The sequence below is a fragment of the Hibiscus syriacus genome, unplaced genomic scaffold, assembly GCF_006381635.1.
Source record: "Hibiscus syriacus cultivar Baekdansim isolate YM2019G1 unplaced genomic scaffold, ASM638163v2 tig00112131_pilon, whole genome shotgun sequence".
NCBI classification, from domain to species: Eukaryota; Viridiplantae; Streptophyta; class Magnoliopsida; order Malvales; family Malvaceae; genus Hibiscus; species Hibiscus syriacus.
In genome coordinates, this window is record NW_024063261.1 from 54,764 (window position 1) to 77,073 (window position 22,310).

General features: G+C 34.5%; 1 protein-coding gene, 1 long non-coding RNA gene and 1 pseudogene across 2 annotated transcripts; 1 reads left to right on the forward strand and 2 right to left on the reverse strand.

Annotated features, from left to right (window-relative positions):
- Positions 1 to 413: 413 nt before the first annotated feature.
- On the forward strand, positions 414 to 11,826 carry LOC120174986. Its single transcript, XR_005521215.1, has 3 exons — positions 414 to 425; positions 7,312 to 7,313; positions 11,709 to 11,826. It is a non-coding gene; the product is annotated as an uncharacterized LOC120174986 (long non-coding RNA).
- LOC120174985 (SNF1-related protein kinase regulatory subunit beta-1-like) lies at positions 9,426 to 11,622 on the reverse strand. Its single transcript, XM_039181701.1, has 4 exons — positions 11,416 to 11,622; positions 10,503 to 10,681; positions 10,212 to 10,374; positions 9,426 to 9,827 (listed from the first exon to the last, which is right to left on the reverse strand). The coding sequence occupies exons 1-4, from the start codon at positions 11,605 to 11,607 to the stop codon at positions 9,594 to 9,596; spliced, it is 768 nt and encodes a 255-aa protein (XP_039037632.1). The 5' UTR covers positions 11,608 to 11,622; the 3' UTR covers positions 9,426 to 9,593.
- A 915-nt stretch (positions 11,827 to 12,741) lies between the features above and the next one.
- Positions 12,742 to 14,111, reverse strand: LOC120174971 (annotated as a pseudogene).
- Positions 14,112 to 22,310: the final 8,199 nt, after the last annotated feature.

A 22,310-nucleotide genomic window follows, 5' to 3' on the forward strand; every position in this document is an offset into this window, starting at 1 on the left:
TTAATCCTAAATAGCCATTGATTCCGAGAAATGAATACGTGTGGTAGTTTTAATATACGGTTAAAAAAGACGTTATCAGTTTTGTTATTATTTAAATAATAAAACCGGTAAAAAATTACCAGAAATATTATTATTTCTATCGGTTTTGTTATTATTGAGCTATTTACCTAGTTTGGTAATATATCCGGTAAAAAAATAATATTTTAGGTAGCGCTTTACCAAATATATTATCAAACTCAGTAAAACGTCAATAATAACAAAACTGGTAAAAATAATAATATTTTATATAATTTTTTACCGATTTTATTATTTAAATAATAATAAAACTGATATCATTTTTTAATCATATATTAAAGGTACCGTTCTGTATAACTTCCCATTGATTCCTCATCAAACCATTGTAGAAAAAGAAAGAAGAAAAGTAGGTTTTGAGGGAGAAAGCTCAGCATCTGATTTTAGACTTGTTTTTCAAAGTAGGAGGGTCCATAGAGTCAAGTTGGGCGTCTCACTTTCTTTCTTTTCTTGTTTTTGTGATTGTGATCCTTAATTTGCCCAATTTCAGTCACTCTGCATTCTCAGGAAGCAATTAAATAAAATGAAAGCGTAAACTATGTATTTAGTCACCCAGCTATCACTTTAATTTTGTTTTGGTTATCCAATTATTTTTTTTCAAAATTATACCTAAAGGTAAGCTTTGGTTTCATTTGGGTCACTCACTATTTAAATATTAACGGTGATATTGACATGTCACTATAAGATAATGTCACATCCTCATTGAAAAAATAAAAATTTTATGTCAGCAATTTGTTAATTTTTTAACGACGGATGACTAAAAGAAACTAAAATTTAACATTAATGATGATTTAAAAAAAATACTTGAATAACTAAATTAGAACCAAAGTGATCATTGGCTGATTAAATACATAGTTTACCCTAAATTAAATGTTACTGGAATTTGTAACTTACTATTAGTGGAACACTAACGTCGGAAAAAAAAACTTAAACAAACGGAACCACGAAAATAATTAGATGACTAGTTACATAATTTACCCAAAAAGTAATTATTGATCATCTCTTAAATAATATTGAAAGTTTAAATTCTAATGTCATATATAGGCCAGAAAAATAAATTGAAAGGACTGTATCATAATAAATTCATTCAATATTAAATAATATTCAATTCAAATTAACCTATAAATGAATTAAATACTAGTACTATATAAAACAATTCTGAAAGAAATAAGTTATCAGATTTTAAGACTAATGTGGATAAAAAAGTTGACCGACTAAATTGAAAAAACAAATTTAATGGCTAAATATTAGTTTATCCCCTCCAAAAATGATGGGAGAATAAATAATTTGTATACAATAAGTAACGTATGCAACTAAGATACTATCAAAACCCAGTGGAAGAAATGGAGAATGGAGAGGGACCCCCAACAAGACTTGGTGTTTTAATGGCTGCTAAGTGCTATAATTGTTGTATAAAATAAATAAATAAAAAGATCCAAGTTAAAGGGAACAGCCCCACTATCCACTATCCACTTAAAAGGTTGAAAAGAAGAACATGAACCATGAAGATGCAAGATGGATTAGGTTAGAAAACTCTAATGTTATCATAAAGTATTTTTATATATAACAATCGATATCCGAATCCGATTTATTGATTGATTTAAATTTAAGTATTACAAAAACCTATTCACGGAGACCATCCCCGATGTTTAGGGTAAAATTATGCAACAAAAGTATATATAGACAGACACGACTACTGCATACAGATATATGAGAAGGTGGCAAGGGACTTGCCTTGGAACTTGGAAGGAAAGAAATGGGAAAAAATAAAGGGCAGAGCAAAGTATCAGCAAATAAAACAAAGGCAGCTGTACCACTCACGTCTCCCACAAGTTCCTCTTGAGGTCCACTTAACACCATTTGTGCACAAACAAGATGGATCCAATCACCCTTTTATAAGAGAGAAACACTTACCAGAGGATCAGTTTTGAATGTGTTAAAGGTGAAAACAAACCTCTTTCCCTAGATTTAAGAACCCGTTCAGGAAGTGAAACACCATTAGGACAAGCTTTACGTGCATTTCTAGTCTGTAAAAAAAACAGAAAAACAGAACATATGAGAAAGTGTCTCTAACAAGTTTTTTGAGCATTTGCATGAAAGAATTCTTCTTGTGCTCCAACTGATCACTGTAAGGCATATGAGCAAGTGGAGTGACTGCAGGGCGTGCGATTTTCACCTTTGAGGTTGAATCATCAAGTGCAGAACCATCATCATTTGGCACACCACCTTCAACGTCATTTGAACCGATAGAAACACTTGCATTCACCTTAACCGATGCATCTTCAATAGTCCTTTGGGAGCTCAGAGGTGCAGCCATTGAACATTTCACTTTAATTAGTATGTTCGGATTTCGTAGAAGGTAAGTTTTCCTTTTGCATTGTTGGCTAGGTAAGAAGTTTTTGTTGGATTTTGATAGAGGGTTGACTAAGCGATTTTGAGTCCTATTTCTGCATCAATTTTCTTTCACTTTTTTCTGAGTTTATTCGCCATTTTAACTTATTTTTTGTTTAATTGAGAGAGGTTGAGGGGCCCTCCTAAACAAAAGGAAAGGGGAAAAAATCTCCCAGATGAATAAATGAGCTGCCTTTAGATAGTTTGTGCAATGTAGTACATTACCCTTTCATACTTCATAATTTCCATGGTACAATGCTACGTGTGTTAAGTATTGTTCATGTTGGGTGTTGTGCAAACATGCTTTAATGAATCGTACCTTTTGCGATAAAATCCACCAAAACAAATCTTACTTTATATTCATAAAAACTTAAAAATAGTCATTGGACTGCCTGACGGAGGACCTACCTAATAAAAGATTGCCTGACAAAAGACTATTTAATGGAGAACATGGATAGAAGACTGCCTGACGGAGGACGTTAACGAGTATTATCAGATGATATTAAAGAAGGGCACTGTTGGAGGATTTCATGTAGAGTAACATGATAGAGAGTTAGGCGTATTGTTGAAAGTCAAAAATGAATTTAGCATATGGGCTGTTAATATGGGGCGACTAATATTAGGTCTAAAATGGCTACAAATTGTTGAAAATTAACAAGGGTAAAATATTCAATTTAGTCACTTTAATTTTAGGGTATTTATAAGATTAGTCCTTAGGTTTCAACTATAAATACCCTAGCTCATTTAGCTTCAAAACCATCTTAAAGCATTCTAGCTTTCTTCCAATACTAGAGAGCATTTAGAAAGTTTCTTGAGAGTTGTTTTCTCCTTTTTATCAAGAGAGAATTATCATTGTTTTCTCCTTGGTAGATCGAGAGAAGTTGTAATTCCTATTTTCTCAAAGTGAAATTCTTCTACCGTTGCCCGTGGTTTTTACCCTATTTTATTTAGGGGTTTTTCACGTAAATTTTGTGTCTTCTTTATCTTCATTTTTATTTTCTCAAATTATCAGTTGCGATTTTGCTCTATCCGATAGCCGTCTTCCGCAACAATTGGTATCCGAGCTAGATTAGAGTGTGTAATATCTGCTTATTGTCTTTGTGGTTGCCACCAAAAGGTGGATCCTCCAACATAAGAAAATAAGAAGTTATTACCCATTCTTTGAAGGTTCCAGAGAACTATTCACTATAGTGAAATAGTGGGAGCTATCCGTAAAAGAAGTTATGGCAACGAAATTTGATATTGAAAAATTCAATGGGAGAAATTTCTCATTGTGGAAATTGAAGATGAAGGCCATCCTAAGGAAAGACGGGTGTCTAGCGGCTATCAATGAAAGGTCGGTGGATTTCGCAGATGACATCAAATGGAACGAGATGGATGGGAATGCTATGGCAAACTTTCATCTAGCATTAGCAGATGAAGTATTGTCAAGCATCGAGGAGAAGAAGACAGCTAAGGAGATATGAGATCATCTCACCAAACTATTCACTATAGTGAAATAGTGGGAGCTATCCGTAAAAGAAGTTATGGCAACGAAATTTGATATTGAAAAATTCAATGGGAGATTCAAGATGAAATTTCTCATTGTGGAAATTCAAGATGAAGGCCATCCTAAGGAAAGACGGGTGTCTAGCGGCTATCAATGAAAGGTCGGTGGATTTCGCAGATGACATCAAATGGAACGAGATGGATGGGAATGCTATGGCAAGCTTTCATCTAGCATTAGTAGATGAAGTATTGTCAAGCATCGAGGAGAAGAAGACAGCTAAGGAGATATGAGATCATCTCACCAAATTGTACTAGGCCACATCGCTGCACAATAAAATTTTCCTTAAGAGGAAATTGTACACTCTCCGTATGCCAGAATCTACTTCAGTGACGGAGCACTTAAATACACTGAACACCTTATTTTCTCAGCTTACATCCTTAAACTGTAAAATAAGAGAACAAGAACGTGTTGAACTTCTACTTCAAAGTTTACCGGATTCGTACGATCAACTCATCATCAACTTGACAAACAGTAATGTCACCAGTCTAGTCTTCGATGACGTTGCAGCTGCTGTTCTACAAGAAGAAAATCGGTGCAAAAACAAGGAAGACAGACAAGTAAATTTGCAACAAGCAGAAGCGTTGACAACGATGAGAGAGAGATCAACAGAACGTGGCCAAAGCAGCAGTCACAAACATGGTAGATCGAAGTCAAGAAGCAAAAAGAATTTAAAGTGCTACCACTGTGGAAAGAAGGGTCACTTGAAGAAGGATTGTTGGAGTCTAAATAAAAACTCCAATCCACAAGGCAATACCGCAAACACTTCAGATAATGGAGATGCTCTATGCTGTGAAGCGTCAACCACCGTGGAAGGTAGAAAACGATTTGCAGATATATGGCTCATTGATTCGGGAGCAACATATCACATGACCTCAAGAAGAGAATGGTTCCATCAGTATGAACTTGTCTCAAGAGGATCTTTGTATAGTTGCAATGATCACGCCTTAGAGGTCGTTGGTGTGGGAACCATCAAATTGAAGATGTATGATGGAACAATCAAAGTTGTTCGAGATGTGCGGCACGTGAAGGGCTTGAAGAAAAATTTATTATCCTACGGATTGTTGGATAATAATGCAAGCAAGATTGAAACACAGAAAGGAATCATGAAGGTGTTCCGTGGAGCGATTGTGGTGTTGAAAGGCAAAAAGATAGCTGCAAACTTGTACATGCTGAAGGGAGAGACTTTGCTAGAAGCAGAAGCCTTTGTTGCCTCATGTAGTCCAAATTCTGCAATGCTATGGCATCAGAAACTTGGACACATGTCAGAACAAGGAATGAAAGTCTTTGTGGAGCAAAAGCTACTTCCAAGCTTAACAAATGTAATACTTCATTTGTGTGAGCATTGCATAACAAGTAAGCATCACCGATTGAAATTCAACAAATCAAATTCTAGAGGCAAAAGTGTTCTAGAATTGGTTCACTTTGACGTATGGAAAGCACCAGTTACATCCCTAGGTGGAGTAAAATACTTTGTCTCATTTATTGATGACTACTCCAGGAGATGTTGGGTGTATCCTATTAAGAAGAAGTCAGACGTGTTTTCAACTTTCAAAAACTTCAAGGCACGGGTGAAACTTGATTCTGGAAATAAGATCAAGTGTTTTAGAACAGATAATGGAGGAGAATACACAAGCAAAGAATTTGATGACTTTTGCAGGAAAGAAGGCATCAAAAGACAGTTCACAGTGGCGAACACTCCTCAACAAAATGGAGTGGCAGAGCGGATGAACAGAACCTTGTTAGAAAGAACAAGAGCAATGTTGAGAGATGCATGCCTAGAAAAATCATTTTGGGCAGAAGCAGTCAATACCGCCTGTTATTTGGTGAATCGAGCTCCATCAACTGCAATAGAGCTGAAGACACCAATGGAGATGTGGACTGGAAAACCAGCTGATTATTCAAACCTCCATGTATTTGGAAGTATAGTGTACGTGATGTACAACTCCCAAGAAATTTCAAAGTTGGATCCAAAATCCAGGAAATGCAAATTCTTGGGGTATGCTGATGGAGTAAAGGGGTATCGCTTGTGGGATCCCACTGCCCGCAACGTGATCATCAGTAGATATGTTATCTTTGTAGAAGATAAGCTGCAAAGAAAAGAAGACGATGGCAGCGCTGAAAAGTCAAAGACTACACAGATACATGTGGAAAAGGAGTTTGAACAAGGAGATTCTTTTGAAGAAGAACCAGCACATGATGAACAAGAACCAGAGAGTTCTGAAGCACCAACAACTCGTCAATCAGATCGTGTAAGAAGACGTCCCAATTGGCACTCAGATTATGTTATAGAAGGAAATGTTGCATACTGTCTTTTAACAGAGGACGGTGAGCCATCAACATATCATGAGGCAATAAACAGCTTAGATGCTTCACTGTGGATGATGGCGATGCAAGAAGAAATCGAAGCCCTTCATAAAAATAATACATGGGACATTGTGCCACTACCACAAGGAAGGAAGCCAATTGGTAACAAATGGGTTTTCAAAATCAAGCGAAATGGTGACGATCAAGTGGAGAGGTATCGTGCAAGACTGGTGGTCAAAGGATATGCTCAGAAAGAAGGTATTGATTTCAATGAAATTTTTTCTCCTGTGGTTCGACTAACAACAGTTCGAGTAGTCTTGGCAATGTGTGCTACATTGAATTTACATCTGGAATAGCTAGATGTTAAAACAACTTTTCTTCATGGAAATCTTGAAGAAGAGATTTATATGCTCCAGCCTGAAGGTTTTGAAGAAGACGAAAAGAAGAACTTGGTTTGCAGGTTGAACAAATCTCTGTACTAAAGCAGGCGCCGAGGTGTTGGTATAAGAGATTTGATTCCTTCATTATGTGCCTTGGATACAACAGACTTAATGCAAACCCTTGTGCTTATTTCAAGAGGTCTGGTGATAACGATTTTGTTATATTGCTGTTGTATGTGGATGACATGTTGGTTGCAGGACCCAACAAAGATCATATTGAAGAATTGAAGGCACAACTGGCTAGGGAATTTGAAATGAAGGACTTGGGATCAGCAAACAAGATTCTAGGGATGCAAATTCACCGAGACAGAAGTAATAGGAAGATTTGGCTTTCACAAAAGAATTACTTGAAGAAAATCTTGTCACGATTTAACATGCAATATTGTAAGCCAATTTTTACCCCTCTTCCTATTAACTTCAAATTATCCTCCAGTATGAGTCCTAGTAGTGAAGAAGAGATGATGGAGATGTTTCGAGTACCGTATGCATCAACAGTGAGAAGTTTAATGTTCGCTATGATATGCACAAGACCAGACATTGCACAAGCAGTGGGAGTGGTTAGTCGGTACATGGCGAATCCAGGAAAAGAGCATTGGAATACAGTGAAGAGGATCCTGAGATACATCAAAGGAACCTCAAATATTGCATTATGTTATGGAGGATCAAACTTACTAATAAATGGTTATGTAGATTCTGACTATGCAGAGGATTTGGATAAAAGCAAATCTACTACAGGATATGTGTTCAAAGTTGCTGGTGGAGCTGTAAGCTGGGTTTCAAAATTGCAGTCAATTGTGGCTACATCCACAACAGAGGCAGAATATGTAGCAGCTATACAAGCCAGTAAAGAAGTAATTTGGTTGAAGATGTTATTGGAGGAGCTTGGGCACAATCAAGAGTATGTCTCTTTGTTTTGTGACAGTCAAAGCGCCTTGCATCTAGCAAGGAATCCAACATTTCATTCAAGGACAAAGCACATACGAGTTCAGTACCATTTCATTCGTGAAAAGGTGGAAGAAGGAACGGTAGATATGCAGAAGATCCATACCAAAGACAACATAGAAGATTTCATGACGAATGCAATCAATGATGATAAATTTAATTGGTGTCGATCCTCTTGTGGTCTGTCAGAAACGTAAGCAACATGATGGTATAAGGTAGAAAGAATGGTGTCAAAATATGATTGTTTCAATCAAATCTTCAAGTGGGAGATTGTTGAAAGTCAAAAATGAATTTAGCATATGGGCGGCTAATATTAGTCTAAAATGGCTGCAAATTGTTGAAAATTAGCAAGGGTAAAATACCCAATTTAGTCACTTTAATTTTAGGGTATTTACAAGATTAGTCCTTAGGTTTCAACTATAAATACCCTAGCTTATTTAGCTTCAAAACCATCCCAAAGCATTATAGCTTTCTTCCAATACTACAGTTGCCCGTGGTTTTTACCCTATTTTATTTAGGGATTTTCCACGTAAATTTTGTGTCTTCTTTATTTTCATTTTTATTTTCTCAAATTATCAGTTGCGATTTTGCTCTATCCGATAGCCGTCTTCCGCAACACGTATTGCTCGATGATTGTTGATATGACCGCATTGGAGTTGTTTGATACCCAACCATGCGTGGTATAGGATAAGTGATCGTATATTCTTGATTTGTGCTACTTGATGTTACGTGGACTGAATTAGCATTTTGTGGAGAGTTCTATAAGGGTTGTTTGGGTTTATCTGGACTGGAAACTATATTGTTCTAGTGTCTGATGTTGTGTGGATCGGATATCATTTCGTTCTAATGCGTGATGCTATGTCGATTAGGCGTTGTATGAATTGTTTATCTAATGTTATGTGATCCGGACACTATGATCCTTTACTTCTATGATGTGTTGTGTGATATTGATAGTAATAGCAATGCATGATATGTTGTTATTATGTGATGTATACTTAGATGATTCATGTCTGTTGTTTCCTTTACATCCACACTTATATTTGTACTGCATGTTTATGTTATAAATTATATGGATTATCGTAGTAAAGTCGTGTGTCATTCAACTTGTCAAGCTCAACGTTATGATCTTTAAGTTTGTAAGGGACTAGATTAGATAGTTTTCAAGGAGCTTTATGAGAGAGGGATTCTAACACCTAGCCGTGTTTAAAGTACAATACCTTAGTTCTTATTTGGGGTATGTGTTCATAGAACCTTTATTTTATTATTTATGATAAGAATATTATGTTTTAAAAGATTTTAAGTAATGAGTTTTTACCCCAAAAAATGAATTAGTCATTTAAGTGATTTTGTGTGACATAGGATTCCTTTAGACTTGATCGAGTCTGGTTTAGAGTGCTACATATTAGGTGAGAGGTAATAAAACTCCACTTAATTGGTTTTACATATCAACTGAATGCGTTAAAGATACACAATAAGCAGCATAACAGTTGATTAACTTTCAAGCTGCTAGTCCTATGAAACATTTTATGGTAACAAAATGTTGAAAGTACAACCACCAAAACCGAAGCTTAACCCAGACAATTCATGCAGCCGATTTTAAAATATTATATACTGAAATTCGAATCTTAACGTCTGTAACCCAATCTTTTATTTTTCGGGTTGAGACTTACTTTGCACCAAAAGAGTACAACAAAACAAAGGGCGTGTTGAAGTGTCAAAGCAGGTCAATAGAACAGAGGCACCTTTTTTCACAAGCAAACGTGAAAGTTACTTTGGTTTCTTTACAGATTGAAGCTTGGGAAAAGTACCCGTTACCTTTTGAGTGGCTTATAGAGTACAACAGTTACGTATTTGGACTTGAACCTATGGGTCAAACCCAGGGCAACAACAGATTGCTATGCCCATCCTTTCTCGATGAAATGGTGGTTAAGTACAACATGTTGAGGCTTCGAGGATGATGCTATGTCTTGGTTATCGGGACAGAGGTCTGTTAGATGTAGTTGGGATGGAACTACAGCAGGCTCCTTTGCAAATTCTTCCTCCATTGGAAATGCCTGACCATAACTGGAATTTGGAGATCCTGGAGCCTCAAACTCAGTTACGCTATCTAGATTTTCGGGCACATAGTCCTGCAAGAAATACTGAGAAGTAACTATGCAAACGAAGACGGTAAAAATAGTCACAACAAGCATCATTGAGATATTAATTATAGCCAAAGAGAAAAAGGGTAAATTCATAAAACCAATTAGTGAGAAGCTTTAAATGTGAAAGGACCAATGTGAAACATTTCTTTCTCGTTCATCATTGTGTGCTTGATATAATATTCCCGAAACCCTCTTTTTTTTAAAAAAATACACAACAGCATATGTTAAATTTGTAAATTCAAAGTTTTGCATGCCAATCACTCATACTACAGTAACTACAGCCCACGAAATCATCATTACATGAGGTAGAAAAATTAAAAGTTGAAAGATTCAAAAGTGGAGCAGGAGGACATTTAAGAAGATACATACATGAACATCAAGAAGATTACAAATGTGGCCCATTTCATCACCTGAAAAGGGCAGATCAGGTGCATATCTCCATTCACCATGAACAATAAATTTGTAATGGTATATGCCAGATGGAAGAACCAAAAGAATTGAGTGGCCTTTACCAGATTTCCGCAGTGTCTTCCTAGAAGAGGACAATAATAGACTCTGTTATATGCCCATCCATGCTTGGATTTCAGACAGAAAGAGGAACAGCAGGATTTTGTATGCATGAAAATGTGTGCCTGCAATATTAAGGAACTGAAGACCTACCTTGATTTCCAATTATCCCAAGAACCTTCGACGGCCACATTATTACCACCATAATTCCATGCAATGATTACGGGGATTCCTTTCTCAGATGGACTATCAGCAACACCAGTAGAATCATGCAGCCAAATTTGGCTGAAAAAGGAATGGCCATCAATCCTTGGTAAGGGAGCTATAGGAACCTGAAAATACTCCAAAAGCAACCAGACTGACTGTTGAAATGCCACTTCCAATATACAAACTATTCACTTCATAGGTAAATCATATAAACACGGTCCTCCAGTCTCTCCTCATTTCTTGGCAATTCCAGTAATAGACAATAAACCAAATATGTGTCGAAACAATATCACTATGGCGCTGAAACAAATTTTCTTTTAAAACAAAGATAAATTACTACCTGAGCAAAATTGTTGATTTGTTGATATCCAAAACCAAGTTAAAACGTAAAGAAGATACCGATCCATGTTTTTTCAAGATTTGAACAATTTGGGGTATTGTCCCTTGTTAGTCTTATCAAACACTGTTCCCCCAGCCCCCGCCCCCGCCCCACCACCATGTTTTCAGAGTTTAGTTCTCATCAATCATCAGCACAAAATGATAGCAAAGATCAAAGCATCCCCTTTTAACATGTGGAAATACAGTAACTTTCTCGAACAATTTTAAAAACAATGAACTGAACCAATCAAAGTATGTTATACCATTGTATTTAAGGATCCAACAGAAGCATTGATTTTTTAATCGATTCTTTTTCACTTACTAGTCACATTTCTTCTATCAAATTTGCAATGAAAGCTCAGATTTTTTCCCTGATCTTATGCATTATGAGGCAAAATCTAAGTTTCCATTGTTTGAGTAACTTGGAATACTAAAAACACAACAAATTCAAGGACCGTGAGAAGATAATTGAAATGCTCACCTGAGGAGCGAACAAAAGAGGGGATCGGGACCGGCGCGGGCTCTGCGGCGGAGTATTCGCCATTGAATCAGATGACGGCACGCGAACTGCGGCTGCTGCAGAGGCGGCTCGAAGAATGATCGGCTCGTCGCCGTTGAAGCTTCCAGAGAGATCCCCGTTGGCTTCATGTTCTCTTCCGTTTGCATTTCCCATATCTTCAGTGCTGATGGATCCACAGAGGAAAGCCAAAAACAGCTGAAAAAGAAACCGTTTTGGTAATTGAAATGAATAAAGCAGTGTGATTGAAAGGACAGTGATTTTGGATGTATTTACCAAGACTGACACTGAAAACGAAATCAACTGCAAGTGCTAGCAAACGGTTGTTTCTGCTCAGAGCTTCTTCTTTCATTTTGCTCTTCCTTCTGGGATAAAATTAAAGGGGAAGTGTTGAATGTGAAGCCGTTCCTATTTTAATTTCCTGAGACCTTTTTCTCTCTCAAAGGTGTGAGATGACTAGGATGATGATCTGACGTGGATAATTAAATGAGACAGGTTGAATTTAAACGGAATTGTGCGTCACGTGGATCGAATTTCTCTATAAAAAAACTGAGTTCGAGTCCGGATGGACAAACATTATATCAAACGGATTTAGATTTATAATGAAAAATATTTTATTTGATCTAATATAGTAATATAATTTTTCTCTTTATATATAGATATAATTATTATAATACTCATCATTTATATTTTTTCTTAATTACATCCTTACTTATATTTCTTTTCTTATTATCCTTTATCTTTAAAACAAAATGGATATATATTTTTTATTTATTTCCTATTAGAGCAAATCGAAGCAAATTTTAACCTCAAAACTCAGGTTAGGCTCGATTGAAAAGAGGATTATTAAATATTGAATCAGATTTGAATTAAGATATAATCTTGAAAATCATTATAATCAAAGAGTAGCTCATTAAATACAATAAACTATTTTACATGCAAGTCTATGATCAAATCATTTTATGACATTCCTTCTATTATATAGATCTTATATGCAAGTCACATCTCCACTGTAATTTCTTCGCCTATCGAAAGTTTCTAGAAGAACTTTTATGCTAATCAAATCCTCTATATATCCATATTATCAGAGAGCAATCACAGATTTTTGACATGACCTCTGACATATTTACATGATCTAACAACTACATCTACTATAAGGCGTATTATCAACTTACGAGTCACTATCTTCATAACTCTAAATCTAATATCAATATTAGGGTTCACTATAAAACCTTTATACAAGATTGAGGGGTTGAATTTTCTCTCTCACCATCGTCCTCGACTCACTACTCTCCCTAAAACCATCAAATTCTACCATGAACAATATTTCATATATCAAATACTAGCACCACTTATCTTTCAGCCAAAATAGACAGTTTCCCGACGACATATCTAATCATAAATGTACACCAACCGAACCCTAGGAAGCCCATCAACAAATTAAAGGATGGCCATGCACAATTCCAGTAATCGGAGGATATATGTCAGAAAGAGGCCGAGCTTGTTCTTCTAAGTTGATATTTAGGTTCTGACGGTTCATATTGAAACTTAATCTCAAATTCCTGTAAGGATGTTGGGGGAAAATACAGTCAGATATAAGTAAAAGCATTCAATGTATTGCTTCGGTCATGGCCCTTCCATTAGGTTGCAAGCAAACATATAAAACACGAAACCAGTAAACAACATGCAAATGCAAGAAGTATTGGGAAAACATGTTTTAAGTGTGGATGTGGAGCTAGATAGAATCTCGGATAAAGATTCTACCTTGTCCTTCTTCAGCTTCAGGTTATCCTCCTCCAGTCGTGAAACCTTGCTCGCCCGCTCATCACGGTAAGCCTGTTCGAAACCAAAAGGCAGGGGGTGCATACAATTAAAGGAACAATAGTTTACTTGTACAAATTAGCCAAAAGGATGTTGAAAGGCTTGCCTGCTGTCTGGCTCGTGAACGTGCAGCGGATTCCCTGTTCTTCATCTTTCTCCTTAACCTCTTCTCAAGTTCATCTTGTGTATCCCTTTTCCGCCCCGTCAAAGGTGGATCCAATAACGTGCCAATTGACGAGGTAGGTGACAATCCGATCTGATGCGGGGTTCTATCCGATTCCACAGCTGATTCCCTGTTCTTGACCTTTCTCTTTACCTTCTTCTCAAGTGCATCTTGTGGCTCCGATAACATGCCAATTGACGGGGCAAGTGAGGATCCGATCTGATGCGAAAAACTTTCCGTTGTGCTATCCAATTCCATAGTCGGCGCTAAAGCTGTTTCGGCAACAAAATGTCCCGCTTGCACCGAAAAGTCCTCCAATGTCGTTTCACCGAGTGTTGCTTCTCCTTCTTGATGATCCATCTCATTGCTATAACTCTCCTCTTCCCTTGTACCTCCTTCCACACTTGATCGACCGTCTTCCCACTAAGAGCTTTAACCAAGGTTAGGCTAGCCCGATGTTGGACAGATGACCATGAATTCTGCCCCACCGGAGAGTCTTGGCCATTGATTTGGGATCCCATCATTTGAATCCCCAGTAACAGCAACTCTCACCCTTAAACCCTATCAATACAATTACAAACTGCCAAACACACAATCACCCACAAAACTTACTATTAAACAGTACTTCACATTCCACTAACAAAAGTGAGTTCCCCCCCCCCCTTCCAATTTCAGAAGCAAAATTGAATACTAACCAAAACTATTCTACAATCAAAATCCCTAAGAAATAGAATAATTCCAACATAAAAGGAAAAATAATATCGAAACAAGCAACTATAACCAAATCAATTTCTCCTCTTCACTGTTCACAAAGACTCACCAACGTAATTACGAAAAAAACAGAAAAAAGGAAGAAGTTAATCGAAATTAATATTTGAACAGCCAAATCAACAGCTAATTTAAAAAACTCACCAATGTAATTAATAATTAAAAAAATTAATGGAATTTTATGTACTACCTCCGACACCGACCTTGGATCAAGAGAGTAGAATAGAAGGGGGGGAATCTTGTTTATTTTGTTTGCTAGGTGGCTGTTACATTCAAACTACAAGTGTTACTGGATTTTTTAAGTGTTGACTTGACGTGCACGGCAGAAAGGAGGTTAGGTGTTGTGTAATAAGATTTGAGAAAGTTGTAATCAACCAAATATATCACAACTTATTCATACATGTTTAGGGTGTTAAAATGGTGATTTTTTTATAAAAAAATGGTCAAAAAAGGGTCACAAAACCCCCCCAACGGCTAGTTTTTAAAACCTCAAACCAGATTTTTTCGGATAAAATCGTTTTTTTATCCGGTTTTTTTCAAAACGGTTTTTAATCCTGTAAAAAAACCGATCGTCTAATTTTTTTCCCAAACCGATTATACTATCTGGTTTTTAAATATCCGATCCGGTTTAAAAAAACTGGTTTTTTCCAAATCCATTTTCGGATATTTTTTGCGCAAAATCGGATATTCAAATTTTTGTGCACCCCTAGAAAAGAATACCCATTCAAGAATTAATTGGTTTTGAGTGTCATGATGAGAAATAATTTTTAATAAGGTATATTTGAGTAAAAAGGTTAGGGGGCGTTTGGTTTGCAAAAAATAATATTAATAGGGGAATGATCTTTTCCATAATTGTATTGTAACATTTAGTTTACGAAAAAAATCATTACTATATAATAACTTATTACCAATAGTAGCACTTTTTGATTAAAAAATATTGAAATATTATTACCTCCAAATTCTTAGGTAATAAACAATCTCCACCACTTTGAACACATATACCAATGAAATAATTAATTCTTTTCATCTGGATCATTCTCAATTTTTATTCTTTGTGCTTTACTCGAATTTATAAACTTAATAATAATATACAAAGAGTTTAATTTAGTAAAATATTAATAAATTTGAGTAGTTAAAATTAATTTATATTTTTACTATTTAGTATATTAATTATTTTATAATCATATATGGTGAAAATATTATTATTGTAAAAAATGTAATTATTTAAAATAATATCTAATTTTGAGTTATTAAAAAATAGATCTTATACATTGAAAAATAATATATTTGTCCACTCAAGATCACAATATTATTTTTATATTCTATTATATTATATAAAAATATTAAAAAAATATATAAGTTTCATATACTAATTACATTAATTGTATGTTAAATGTATTTTTCTTTAAAATTAGATAGTGTAACGATTAAAATATTTTTATAAATTTTCATTCAAATATTTATAATTTAATATTAAAGTTTAACTTATTAAAAAGAACATATATCACAAAGATAATTTGGTATATGCATCCAAATAATCTTATATTCCTCTAACCATACACAACCAAACAATGTAATTTTATATTCCTGCTAAACAAACCAAACAATGTAATACAACATTCTTATAATAATGTTACATTCTAATAATCTTATTCTCAAAGGTAATATTAAATTTGTGAACCAAACGCCCTCTAAATGTATGTATAGCTTAGTAACTTAATAATTAATTAGTGATTTTAAAATTTATTGTGAAAACTTATTTTAATAGTTTTGTTTTAAAATTTTAATTATTTTATATTATTTTTTAGAAATACTTTTAGAAAAAAATCAAATTTCTACTTGATGTTATATATATATATATATATATATATATATATATACACACATATATATTATGATATACTACGTATGTCGGAATTGCTATTTCATTAAATTAATTAAGTAATATATTTTTTTAATCTTAGTATGTATTTTTAATATATTAATATAATAACAAATTTAAATTATATAATAAGTAAAAGTAATGATATAATTTAATGATTTATTTAACTAATTATTTTTACTTATTATATAATTAAAATTTTTACTATATTAATATCTTAAATTTTAATGATTAGCTAATTACATAATTTTAATTTAATAATTTTTTTAACTTTTAATTTAATAATTTTAAAATCTTAAAATGTTCAGTATTATTGTAAAAATATTTTTAGATAAAATATTTATTTTAGACATTATTTTTAAAATGTAAAATAATTGATGATATAAATAAAACAAATAAATAAATTCCACAAAAACGTTTTCTTTAACAAGTGTCAGAAACTTATAGTTTCATCTAAAATCAGTTTTCGATATGATGCTTTTGTCTTAAAAGTGCTTTTAGTTCCAAAAATACTTTTATAGTGTCATTACCTATTTGGTACATACGATGATTGTCACGTCACCTGTGATAACCATTTTTTATTAAAAAAACAATTTTATATTATTTTAAAAATATTATGACTTTAATTTGAAAAAAATTAGGTGATTTTAAATTAATTTGGATGAAATTAGATGGAGTCGCCATCGACTTTAGGTTAGGTAGGTCGAATGTCTAAAAATGTCTTTTAAAAATAATTTTAAGAAAAAATCTTTTTTTAAGAAAAAAATGGTATGCGTTTACCAAATATTCGATTTAAACGGGTTCGGGAGTCGGTTACACGTGGGGAATGATTAAAACCCTCAAAACGCCCAAAATTGGTACTGTGTCACTTACACGTTATCGTACATGGTGGAAATCATGAATCGAACGTAAAGTATGATCCATTTATCGAACAATGATTAATTTGCTTATAATTAAATAAATAGAGAAAATTCTTTAACTCGAAAATAAATCTCGAAATTAACAATCCTTTATCGGGAAATCTAACTCGATTATTCCTTGTAAGTAAAAGAATATTCTCTCTTAATTGATTGTAAAAGATACTAATTAAATATAAAATAAAAATCAACGTTTGCATAAAATAAATTGTTATTTAATAATATGCATCACATTGTTCAACATTAAAATAAAAGAATTAATTAGTAGAAATAAAATCAATTTTTATTTCAAGTTCACAATTATTCGAATGTCATATCGGATTACACCACTTTGATCAAGCGATATTTTTCACGCCCATTCTACAAATTGTTGTTCTTGAAAATGTTCGAATTAGTTATAAAATATTTAACTGAATACAATAATTACATAAAGGACACAAAATAAATTAATATGAATATAAATCATGGAGGAAAAGCAAATATATGTATATATACTGCGAAAAAGTGGGCTCCACACGAAATACACATAAATACACTTAACATGATACTTATATACATAAAAAAATAAATCCCGAATATATCATATATAATTTGTAAATTAGGAATTTAATAGAAAAAATAAAGTAAATAAATCACACTGCACATATATATATATGGAAAACATAAATAAACAAAAAGGAAGTTTAATAGACACAAACATGATCCATGCACTAATATAACTATATTTACACCAAACAAGCATACACATTATAATTTAATATTATGGCCTAAATGAACAAACATCAAACATGGCAGATCAAAGTATGAAAAATTAAAACTAAATGCAAGGAATAAAATAAACACATCATAAATTAATAAGTGAAATCAGCCATTTAACCAAAAAATTAACAGTGTAAAAATGACTAACATATAAGAATGATGAAATTTAAAGTTCAAAGTAAAATAACCAACATTTCAATTAAGGACTGAAATATAAGAAAATAAAATACCATGATACTCACAGAAACTTAACCAAAGATAAAATAACAGAAAAATAAGGGACTAAAATGAACTAGCATAAACAGATATTGCTTGAGTATAAATAAAATAAAATACAATGGCACGGGATTAAATATATACACAAACACATTTACAGGTGAAAAGGGGCTAAATTGAAACATAAATAGAATAGGAACTCGAAATAAAAGGAAATAAAAATTTAATTAACTGGTGAAAACATAAATCTTATAAAATACAGGGACCAAATATGGTATTAAAACCAAACGCCCAGAACACGCGAGGTGAGATTACACAATAACAGGGATCAAAGCTATAATTATACCCTTTTTCGGACGTGCAGACTCCCTTGGTCAAACCACATCATTTCGCTCATGGGCTATAAGACCCAATAAGGGTTTTAAAACCCTATTTTTTCATTTTATTTACCTCTCTCAGCCACTCTCCTCTCTCTCTCTATACTCTCCCTTTTCCCTCTTGCCTCCTCACCACCAAGAAGAACAGAGCACCAAGGGCTCCCTGGCTACCGTAGATCGGTGGCCACAGGGAGCAGACAAACCCCCAAAGACCTCAGTTCTTCTTACCCTCTGTTACCCATGGTTCAACCGAGCCTCATAAGGCTCGAAAAACACTACAGACACCTCCCTGGGCTACAAAACATCTCCTCAACCGTGACTCCGATAAAGACACTAGAAAGGTAAGATCTTCCCCTCCCCTTTTTCTATTTATTCTTGTCTCGAATATAATTTTTTTCCTCTGTTTTTTCGTTTTCCCGAATGGGTTCCTCACCGAATTCTGGTTGCCTGTTATATCTGGTAATGGGTTCGGGTAGATAATGATGATATCTAAGGAATAGGGAAATTGATTTTTGATTCTTGGGGTAGACTGAATCCCGTAAAAATTAGGATTTAGGGTATTTTAATTTAGGGTTTAGATTTAATGAGATATGGATTGATTTTTGACTGCTTTGGTTTCTGCTTTGCACTATTCGACCACTGTTGATGACGAAGGTGGCTCGAGGACTCACCAGCGATAGCACATGCGACTGAAGAGGCTCTTGGTGAGGCATACGTGCTGGTGGAAAGACACACGCTTCGTTGATGGACGCTTGAGCTAACAGTGATGGCTGGATTATGATTGAATCCCATGCCGATTCGGGTCCCCTTCAGGTCGGGTTTCAACTTGTTGGATCCGGGTCTTGGTGTTGTAATCTGGGTTGCTTACTAGGCCTTGGGCCTGGGCTGGAACAAGGTGATGGGATGCTGAATGATTGTTGGGATTTTTTAGTGGCCTTGTTATTGGGGTAATTGTTGTAATTTGATTGGGCTTCAAGGCCTGCACAAAATATGTAACAATAAATAATAATAATAATAATAATAAATAATGATATATAATAATTAAAAAAATTAAATAAAAAAGAAAGACCCGAACAAAAACGGGTGTCTACAGTTGCTCCTATTTACACATTCTTGTGTTAACAAGAATAGGGCAAAGATGACAAGACAACACGTTTTTGTCTGGTTCTCTCACTTTTATGCTTAGAAATTGGACAATGTTGGTTGTTGGAGATGACACTACTCATACGCGATGAAGAGGTCTTCGTCTAAGGGTGACACGGCTCCTATGTGATGAGGAGATCTGGCCGGGGGATGACACTGCTCATACTTGATGAAGAGTTCTTGGCCATCTTTAGGAACGATAACACAGTTCCTATGCGATGAGGATGACTGGTTATTTAGGGGTGACACGACTCTTACATGATGAGGAGATCTGGTCGGGGGATGACACGACTCATATGTGATGAAGAGTTCTTGGCTATCTTTAGGAAGGGTGATAATATGGTTCCTACGCGATGAGGATGGCTGGTTATCTAGGGGTGACACGACTCCTATGTGATAAGGAGGTCTGGTCGGTGGATGACACGACTCATACATGATGAAGAGTTCTGGCCATCTTTAGGAATGATAACACGGTTCCTACGTGATAAGGACGGTTGGTTATCTAAGGTTGACACGGCTCCTACGTGATGAGGAGGTCTGGTCAAGAGACGAAACTGTTCCTACGTGATGAGGACGGCTAACCATATTTAGGGATTATGGTTTCAAGAGAAACCGACCCAAAGATTTGTTTCAAAAGAAACAGACTCAAAGATTTCTTTCAAAAGCAACTGTCTCAAAAGAGATAAAACTCGTTTCAAGGGAAACGACTCAAAGATGACGTTTAAAGAAAACTGTCTCAAACGAGACAAAATTTATTTTTAAGGGAAACATTCTCAAAGATCGGTGTTTCATGGGAAACTATCTCAAATGAGAGAAAATTCGTTTCAAGAGAAACGATTTCAAAGATGTTTATTTTGTTTCAAGGGAAACAGACTCAAAGATGATAAATTTTGTTTCCAAATAAACAGACTCAAAGATTTTTCTCAAAAGAAACTGTCTCAAGTGAGATTAACTTTTGTTTCAAGTACAACAAATTTAAATTTGTATCTCAGAGAAAAAATGTCTCAAGCGAGACGAAATTTATTTTGAGAGGAATTGTCTCAAGCAAGACAAAAATTTGTTTTAAAATTCTCAAAATTTGTGGAAAAATGTATCAAGCGAGACAAATTTTGTTTCAATAAAACACCCTCAAAGGTGATAGATAGTCTGCTTGTTCCTGCATGTTGAGGAAAATCATTGCTTCTTCAAGTTAGAGACATCTAGTCATTTCCGAGCGTTGATTTCCTGAGAGATCAAAATGATGTATTTATGAATGCCTAATCTTTGATGTTATGATGTCATGATGAAGTTTATTCGATTTTTATTGAATTTGTCCTCAAGTGAGGAGGAAACTGTCTTTAATGCACATGATGATAAATGTTTGATGCAAAGATGCAAACTCATGTAACATGCATGTATGTGTTGATGTATGTATATGTTGATCTCAATGTGTACGGAGAATGGTTGTGAGAGCAATCTTCACTCTATCATTGATTCAGTTTGTCTTCATTTCTATCAGGATGTACTCTTGCAAACCTCAACCTGAGATAATTTATTTTCTTTGCCCTATCAAATTTTGCCCCAAAAATTTGTCTTCTCTTGCCCCAGCTGCATTCCTTGGACGAGGAGATGACTTTTGGCTGTTCGGTCCCAGCAACTCACCTAACAACAAATTCTTTACCCCATCAATCTAAACACTATCAACTCAAGCAAGTTGCTCCATCTTGTTTATTCAAATAAACATGTTATTAAATGCAAAATAAAACTTCATTTTTCTTTTCTTTTTGCAATGGCATAATACCCAAAAAAAAATCTCTAATGTTTACATAAATTATCATTTTAACTTCTATTCTCTTTTTAAAAAAATATTTTAATCTCCAATGTTTTATTTTAAGTTAAAAGGATCTCCTCGTAGATTTTTTTTTACAACAACCGATATCTGATTTTTATTGATCAACTATTTTAGATATGTACTATATGGGTAAAAGCGACCCTCTCAACTTAATTTACTCCATTCACAAATGTTACGATTCAAATTTATGATCTTGCTAAAGTGATCTAGTGTCTCATCCTATTAAACAAACTAGGTGTTGATATATTTTCAGTTATTTTGATTAGCTGATTGATTCCGAATCAAATTAATTGTTAATTGAATAGTCACAAATTTAATCGTTTTTTTTACTAAACTAATTTTGATTGCCAACCGTTTAACTGAACTAGTTCGTTTTCAACGGTTAACTTGATTAAAATAAAAAAAGTGAACACCCCTATACAAACTTAGAATATTTACAATTGGTGTTAATGATAAAAAAATGTAATTATTTTTAGATAAATTTGATTCAAACAAATATTTTTAGTTGAATTGCATCTATGTATTCCAAACTCAAAATAAAGAAGCCTGTACACAAAGAGCAAAACACTCACAAACCACTATACAATTAAATCCTAACCTGCACAAACAGAACTATGCTTAAGCAACTGTCGTTGCTTCACCCTTACCTTTCAGTTTCAGCTTACCACCTCCCAAACCCTCTTGAAGATCACCTCCACAGAGGACTCAGTTTGACCAAATAACCTGCTATTTCTTTCCTTCCAAAGCATGTAAATGCAACTGTTCCAGGCAAGTTTCAAAATCAATGCCGGAAGAGAACGACCCTTCCAAGCGCTACAAACCTAGTCCAACTCCTAACCCAACTCAAAATAGATTTGCGAACCCCACAAGCACTCAAAGAAGCAGCCCCCAATCGGTTTGAGAACTCACACTGGAAGAAGGGATGATCCCTCGATTACCCCCTCTCCTTTGCATAGCAAGCACATATCCTCCACGCTCAAGC

What these genes read in the sequence shown, in the direction of transcription:
- LOC120174985 (XM_039181701.1), bottom strand. Translation starts at nt 11,607, where the DNA reads ATGGGAAATGCAAACGGAAGAGAACATGAAGCCAACGGGGATCTCTCT. An exon ending in CTCTTTTGTTCGCTCCTCAG is followed by an intron (nt 10,682 to 11,415) that starts GTGAGCATTTCA and finishes GAGTATTTTCAG; the next exon opens with GTTCCTATAGCTCCCTTACC. An exon ending in GTAATCTTCTTGATGTTCAT is followed by an intron (nt 9,828 to 10,211) that starts GTATGTATCTTC and finishes TATTTCTTGCAG; the next exon opens with GACTATGTGCCCGAAAATCT.